At 35.7% G+C, this 8,185-nt stretch overlaps 1 protein-coding gene and 1 long non-coding RNA gene across 2 annotated transcripts; both read left to right on the top strand.

The window, feature by feature from the left end:
• The first annotated feature begins 4,554 nt into the window (after positions 1 to 4,554).
• Positions 4,555 to 5,606, top strand: LOC112100776. The gene is made up of 3 exons (XR_002907072.1): positions 4,555 to 4,635; positions 5,329 to 5,415; positions 5,526 to 5,606. It is a non-coding gene; the product is annotated as an uncharacterized LOC112100776 (long non-coding RNA).
• Positions 5,607 to 6,077: 471 nt separating this feature from the next.
• On the top strand, positions 6,078 to 7,077 carry LOC112099668. The gene is made up of 3 exons (XM_024187088.1): positions 6,078 to 6,163; positions 6,255 to 6,731; positions 6,922 to 7,077. Exons 1-3 carry the CDS (start codon positions 6,107 to 6,109, stop codon positions 7,075 to 7,077), a joined length of 690 nt encoding a protein of 229 aa, XP_024042856.1. The 5' UTR covers positions 6,078 to 6,106.
• The last annotated feature ends 1,108 nt before the right edge of the window (positions 7,078 to 8,185 follow it).

Raw genomic sequence — 8,185 nt, 5'->3', positions numbered from 1 at the left:
GTTGCGAAGTCGTATTATGAGGTAATATTCTCGAGACTTTTTTTTTTGTTTCAACATAAATGAATGTTTGCATTATTTAATATTTTGATTATTTTTTTACATTTTTAGGTTTATATATGTGCCGGCTCCACATAGTGGTGAAGTTATGTGCAATGAGTTGTATGAGTGTTTGATGGAGTGGAATATAGATAGGAAATTGTCTACTGTAACTGTTGATAATTGTTCTGCAAACGAGTCCATGATTGATTTGTTGTTGGGGAAATTTTCAGCTAGTTCAATGATTATGGGTGGGAAATTCCTTCACATGCGCTGCTGTGCACATATATTAAACTTGATAGTTAAGGATGGTTTATCTGTGATCCACAAAGAAGTTGAAAAGATTAGAGAGAGTGTCCATTACTGGACAGCAACACCTTCTAGATTTGAAAAATTTGAGGCTGCCAAAAAATAATTAGGTGTTAAAGAAACTAAAAACTTAGCACTTGATTGTAAAACTAGGTGGAATTCCACTTATTTGATGCTTAGTACAGCTTTGTTGTATAAAGATGTATTTATTCGTTTAAAGGAGCGTGATAGAAATTATACATCTTTGCCTAGTGAGTTGGAGTGGAATTTTTCAAAACTTATGTGTGATTATTTGAAGAGTTTTTATAAGTTAACAGAACTTTTTTCGGGGACACAATATCTGACATCTAATTTATTTTTTAGCAAGATTTGTGAAATTAGATTGTCAATGAATGCATGGTTACAATCACCAATTGAGGGGGTAAAAAATATGGCCACTAAGATGATTGCGAAGTATGAAAAATATTGGGATGTTATTCATGGAGTTCTTGCTGTGGGTACTTTGTTAGATCCTAGGCGTAAAATGTTGTTAATTAACTTTCTATTTCCCAAAATCTATGGAGAAAGAGCTGAATTTGAAATTGAAAGGGTGCACAAATTATTTGTTGATTTAGTGCATGAGTATGAAGTCAAATATTCATCAAATGCAAATTGGGGGGTTAATGGTTCAGCTAGTTCTGAAGGTGCTACAGCAGATGATTCTATTATGGTAGACTTAGACTTAGATGAGATGGCTGATGAGTGGGAATCATTTAAAAATCAAAACTCACAAAATAATCATTTCAAAACAGAATTTGAGCTTTATCTTGAGGAAAGTACTTTGCCTTCAACTAGTCAATTTGATATTTTGTCATGGTGGAAGAATAATCAAGGCAAATATCCTATACTTACAAAGATTGCGAGAGACTTTTTGGCCATTCCTGTATCAACAGTTGCTTCCGAGTCCACCTTTAGCACTGGAGGTAGACATTTGAGTCCTCATCGCAGTAGACTTCAGCCATCTACAGTGGAAGCGTTAGTGTGTACTCAAAATTGGTTTTGGCTTGACCACAACCTAAAAGGTATGGAAAATTTATTTATTACATAAAATAAATTAATTTGTTATAGTATCAATTTATTACTAACTAGCTGTTTTGTTTCTTATTTTTATGATTTATTCATGTTTTTTAGATGGAATTCCAGAGGAAGCAATACTTTCTGTAGAACAGCTTATTGATGAAAGTTTGATGAGTGAGTTGTGAACAACAATGAATCAAGTGAAGAAGAATAGAAAATAATGGAGAAAAGTTTAAACTTTGGATTTGTGGTTTTTAATTTGAACTTGTGTAATTGTTATGGATTTATATTTGTGGTTATTTTATTACTTGAAATAGCCGTTTGAATTGTAGAGTTTGCACACTAGCTGTTTGAATTGTAGAGTTTGCAGAGAGTTGATTAATTGTGATTTGTGAGTACTGGATTATTATGCCATTAATTGTGATTTGTTGTTTAAGTCTTAATTATTAAGTGCTGGGATGGCATTTGAAACATTGAGAATTTGAGATAGGTTTAGAAACTTCATGTGGTAGAGATGATGTTGAAACATCGTGCAAAGTATGGACTGTATGGTTATCTTGATGATGTTGGTGGTAGACAATTATATAGGTTTAGAAACTTCATGTGGTAGACAATTATATATGTTGCAGGGGCTGTTTGTCCAGTGTAAATCTCATCTTTTTGTTTCTGTTAATATTTCCTTTAGTTACATTAGTTGTGTTTTGGTTCTATCACTAATAATGAAAGTGAAAATTGAAATTTTATTATTGATCCGAGTTCAAAACCCGGAATCCAGGAACCCGGATTTTTCCGGGTTGAACCCGGACCCGGACCCGAATGGAAAAAATCGGGTTTTAATCCGGGTCCGGGAAAAAGAAAATGACGTCCGGGTCCGGAACCGGGAAGGCTAAACCCGGACCCGGAGCCGGATTTTGCCATCCTTAGCTCCTATGGAGGTCGAAGAGGAAAAGAGAGTCTTTGTAAAAATACAAAAGTAGAGAACAAGTCTTTCTCTAATTTTCTTTCTTTTAACAAGTATGTTAGGACTGATGTGCACAAGTCACCTTTATTAACTAATTAATTTAACCATAAATGAGTAAAAATATACTTTTTTGATACTTTACATATTGATCATATTTGAATTGAATCATTTGTGTTGAAACATTGATCCAGGCAAAAAAAAAAAAAAAACTCTCGACCTTTGCTGCATGCGAAAATAGCAAGAAAGAATTTTACAAGGCCAGTTGAAAAAGATTGAGGTAACCTAGCTCTTCTTGCTCTAGATTTTTTTTCTTTGTTTTCCTATTTCATCTTCAACGTATTCAATAATTGGCAGGAATAATTGAAAAGGAAGGTAGAATATGCTGAAAAAAAAATGAAAAATAAGGTTGTTGTACTGCACAAAGAAGTAAAAGAGAAAAGGGCAACGGTTGAAGTTAGCATAGGAGAATAAGTTCTTAAGCCAAAGGAGATGGTTGATAAATACTGTGTAACTAGATCAATGGAACTAAACAAATGCTAAGAATGGTTTGTTGTGTATTAGAAATAGCAAATTTGATTTTGAATTGTTGTATTATGTTAAAATTTTAAATTTTATTTTATTATTATTTTTGGATGGCCCTAATTTCCCAATTTTTTTTTTTTTTGGTTAATCGATGATATTTGATGTCAAATTTTTATTTCCCAAGAGGGTTAAAGTGTAATGACTAATTTGATATTTGGCACTAAGGGTGTTTAAATCTTTTTTAGAGTGAAGGGTAGTTTCAACTTATCACCGGTCAGCTTAGGGATGGTAAAATCCAGGTCTGGGTTCGGGTTTAGCCTTCCCGGATCCGGACCCGGATACCATTTTCTTTTCCCGGACTCGGATTTTAACCCTGATTTTTTCACCCGGGTCCGGGTCCGGGTTCAACCCGGAAAAATCAGAGTTTTCGGATTTCGGGTTTTGAACCCGGATCAATGAATCAATATCAATTTCTAAAATTCTAAAAATAAAAAGTTAATACATTTCCAAGCAATAACACATCCAGATTAATCAATAAAATTAATTAAAAAATAATATTAAAATTAGATATCCGGGTCCGGGTTCCGGATGTACGGGCTAACCTAAATCCGGACCTGGATATATCCGGGTTATTAAAATCTATTCCAGACCCGATTTTTTTTACATTCCGGTACGGGTTCAACTCGGCCCGAATTATCCGGGTCCGGGTTATTTTGCCGTCCCTAGGTCAGCTAATGCTCAAGCAGACTGAGTCTGAGTACAGGTTGTAGCGGAAGTCTTCATAATTACGATCATGTTTTCTATCTAAGTGTCAATACATCAAACCTCAAGGGAGGTCTTTAAAACTTAACCTTTGATAAAAATATCAAACTGTTTGTCAAAATACTGGCGGGAATTGAAAATTTTGAAATCAGAGATTGCGCGCCTTATATGTTGATCAAGGTCCACCAATGAACCACCAGTGAGTCTTCCGAAGGAGTAATAATGAGGAAAGCCAGGTGAGAACATGCATTCCTACAAATTGAGTGATTTTTCGATTGGCAGTCGCGCCGGCCAAACATGCTAGAAAAAGTAAAAATTGCCCTACTTTAATGCTGCCAGCATTGTTGGAATCTATTTCTCGTGAGCTATCCATCAAGGGATCCACGACACGACGAAATCACAGCCCAGAACCGCCATCGTTTAATGGTGGCTATTCATAGTACACCGCCACCTTTAGAAGGTAGAGTGCATGATGCTCTTCATGAGGATAGCGGCAGGCTGGCAGCGCACTGTGACTCGCTGTCGTTTCGTCACGGAGCTTCTGAAGTTCAAGGCAGCGATTTGGCCATCGTTGATGATCTTTTCACATAAGTGCGCCATTGGATAGATTGTGTGAACGATTTTTGCATCGCTGGTGCCTGTTGTTGGCCAAGAATTTCACTGGCGACGGAGGGTTTTTTATTTTTTTCATTTAATAGAGTAATCGGTTTAAAATAATTTAGCAAAATAAACCGTAACATCTTAATTGAATAATATATTTAAATTAATAATTATATAATTGATCAAATTCAAATAAATTTTATCATAAATTATCAAGGTGACTCTTATAGCCTTAAATTGATCCGGGCCGGATTAAGTCTATTTGTCAGTGAGGAACAACAAGATTTTTGAGGTATTTCATAGCCGAAACGGACTACGTGGCGGCTGCAGGCTTTGAAACAAGTAGAATAGCCACTCTCAGGCAAATTGCTGTGACAGTGATTCTCCGAGTAAGTCTTTTTGAAATCCTTCTCTTTCTTTTCTGTTTATTTCCCAAGAAAATGATAGATGGTAGTGCACCTTGCTAGCTGAGAAAGAATTTCTTTCTTGAGAAGTGAAAACATTCTTCTAGGTTCTATTTGGTTGGTGGGAAAGCAAAGAAAAAGTTGGGAATAAGGGCAAATGGGAAGTTTGTGTGATGAAAGAACTGAACTGTTTCCCCTGTCTTGGTGTCTTCTTTACCCTGTGAATAATATGATTATGTCGAACGATAAATTTATGAATCTTTTTTATTGTGTTTATACATGTTTTGGTTTGTGCTTTTTGTTTGCCTTTCTTGCTCTTTCTTTTCTGTTTGTTTCCCAACAAAATGAAAGGGAAATAAAGAAAATGAGATATGTAGTGTCACGTTGCTTGCTGAGAAAGAACTATTTTTCTTGAGAAGTGTTCTCTCATGGGTTCTGTTTGGTTGTTGGGAAATTCAAGAAAAAGTTAGGAATAAGACAAATGGGATTTTTATTTTTATTTTTATTTTTTTTCTGTTTGGTTCTAAGGAAAATTATGAAGGAAAAAGAAAGGAGATGAAAGAACTCAACTTTTTCCCCTGTTTTGATCCATTCTCTACCATATGAATATGATTAAGTCGTATGATAAATTTAGGAAACTTACTGATTGTGTTTATACATGTGTTGGTTTGCCTGCAGAATTCAAAATCTTATAAACGCGAAGCAATGATACCTTATCTTGCAATGACTTATTTCGATATGTTCATTTCAAGGAATGAACTTCCGGTATTAATTCTGTTAAATTTTATTATTGTTGTTTTTGTTGTTGCTATAAATAGTTTTCACAGATCTTTGTTTATCAATTTGTTAACTTTATCAACTTTTTTAATCATCAGAATGTTCTAGGACGTGTCCGAGATGATATAGTTCTTGCCGCCGATTGTTGCCTAACCATTGCTTGGAGGAGGAGAGACAAACATTTCTCGTTACCAAAGTTTCTGGTAAAATCAATTTGTTTGAAGAAATTTAATGTTAAAATTTTTAAGATTTTTTTCAAAATGTTGAGGATTCGGCTGTATAACTACTATTCACGGGTTAAATAACAGGAAAATAACAATCTGAATTGGGAGTATCAAAAACATGTACTGAACATGGAGCATGAGATTCTCACGGCACTTGAATGGCGAGTGGGAGATGCAATGACTGTGTTTTGTGCCGCATTTTCTTCAAAAGAGCTCAGTGAAAGGCATCAATCGTAGAGCTGTTCATGAGATCATAGTTGACTCGCAAGATTGTAAGAAGTCACTTGTAGCACATGATAAAACTAAACGATAGTGTATATGTTTGATGAATAACAATTGTATATGCATCAATTTTGACGACAGATACTGGCTTTACAAAGTACAAGCCTTCAGTGATAGCAGCAGCAGTTGTTATTGCAGTTTGCGAACTTCTTTTTCAAGATGGGAATGTCAACATGTCGGCTTGCGAGAGGTGCTGGCTGAGTCTGTTAAAGGCAGGACATGTCAACGCTGTAAGTATAACATTTGAATATATGAGTGAATTGATTATTGATTGATACATTCTTTTGTTGCAATGTGTGTGACTGTGTTCTGCTGTTTCAGAAGCAAGTAAAGAAATGCTATGAATTGATGATGATGTGCTGGAATAAGAAAATTTGTGTGGATGGACTAAAAGAAGAAGAAGATTTTAAAAATGGATCGTTGATCATGTCTATGGTTCCAGGAGAAGCACCAAGCTCGAGCGCAACCTCATCCTCTCGCAGGCATGGCAAGCAGCCAGTGATTCCAGGAGAAGCATCAAGCCCAAGTGCAACCACATCTTCTCACAGGCATGGTAAGCAGCCAGTGATTCCAGGAGAAGCATCAAGCTCAAGCGCAACCACATCTTCTTACAGGCTTGGCATGCAGCCGCTGCATGAGATAACAGAGATAGAGGATGTTCCTGATGTTCAAATCCAGGCAGAGCCTGAAATGGACTTTGAACCAAAGTGGCATCATCTGAATAAGTTAGAAGAGAGATTAAGCGACATTGACTCCCCGCTTAACCGACCTAGACCCACTAGCACTATCAAGCATGGAGTATGGAAGAGGATATTTTGTTTTAAGTGCTAAAATTTGATTTCATATTGCACTAGCTTAAAAAAAAAAAATCTCAAGATCCATAAACTAAATGTTTGAGATAGTTGGAGGACAAGATTTTAAAACGCAAGTGGTGGATGATTCTGATTGTTTTGAAGAGAACATGCTGCAATCGTTTAGTGGGTAACAGGAGGAGTTGAGCTTGATAGTGGATATGATGGTATTTGTAGAACTAAGACATTGGCAGCTGTTAGCTTGTTACTTGGATGGCCATGCATCCATTTGTGAACAGTATGGTTCAGGCCGTCAGGGTTCACTTGATCATTTGGAGATTGGAATTTTATAGTTAGTTTTAGTCTTATCTACTTATTCATGTATTATTTTTTTTGGTTTTAGTTGATTGGTGCTTTCCTGAATTAATGAGTTTGTTAAAACTTAATGTTGTGTGCTCACTTGAAGGGATAAAATTAAGGGTGCAGAGAATTAATGAGCAAAAAGATCTTATAGAGCGTTGGCTCTCAAGACTAGAGAGTCATCCCAAGCCAATTCCAGAATGTAACATCATGAGGATTTTTCTGGGAGAAATCTATTTGTCTCAAACGGAAATAGGCCACAAAGTTTGGCCAAGAGAATGAAATTTAGAAAATCCCAGGTACAAAAAGTTGGAACACTTGAATAAACAGATAGTGATATGCATGGAAAGGACAATGTCTTTATTAGGGCGTCTTTGAATTTGGAGATGTAGGCAGGAATATGTGAGAAGAGATAATATTGCCATGCATATTAACGTTGATGGAATCTTAAGCTCTATCAATGAGCATGAAAAAAAGAAAGAGCTTGTAAACATCCCTAAGGATACGACAGGTTCAACTCATTTAGATTCAAAGATTTTGGAGCAAAATCCAGAGGATAATTGCAGGAGAGAAGTAGCATGAAAAGAATGTAAGAGCTTGAAGGATTTAATATTCAAATAGGCCTTAACATATGCGCCAATTACCGACCGTAATGCCTTAAACGTTGAACAAGGTTTATCAAAAACCACTAATGAGTCTCCAAAAGGTGTAATAATGAGGAAAGCCAACATGAATTTATACGACGACAGTGATTTCTCTGGTTTAGGAGGCATTCCAAAGAAGTCAAAGCAAACAAAAAGTACTACTAGAAGTTCAAGTTCTAGTACAAAGATAAATTTATTGAAAACTAAAGCTAGTGAACAAAACTAAAGCTAGTGAACAATATCCAATGATTCAGAATATAATGCAAAGAGAATAATATGAATAAATCAGAGAATTGTTGTGTAAACCAGCAGGATTCTACTGATAGTAATATGTCATATTTATACATAGATGCTCAAGTTTGCTATGTACTCATGTTTTATTCTATAGTCAAACTTGACCCTTGATACTTGGCTCTCAATCTTGTTCACTGATCTTCCCTGATTCTACAAACTTCAA

This window comes from Citrus clementina, unplaced genomic scaffold (genome assembly GCF_000493195.1).
Source record: "Citrus clementina cultivar Clemenules unplaced genomic scaffold, Citrus_clementina_v1.0 scaffold_9, whole genome shotgun sequence".
NCBI lineage: Eukaryota > Viridiplantae > Streptophyta > Magnoliopsida > Sapindales > Rutaceae > Citrus > Citrus x clementina.
Note: the sequence above shows the minus strand (reverse complement) of the source record. Positions and strands in the feature narration are given on the sequence as shown.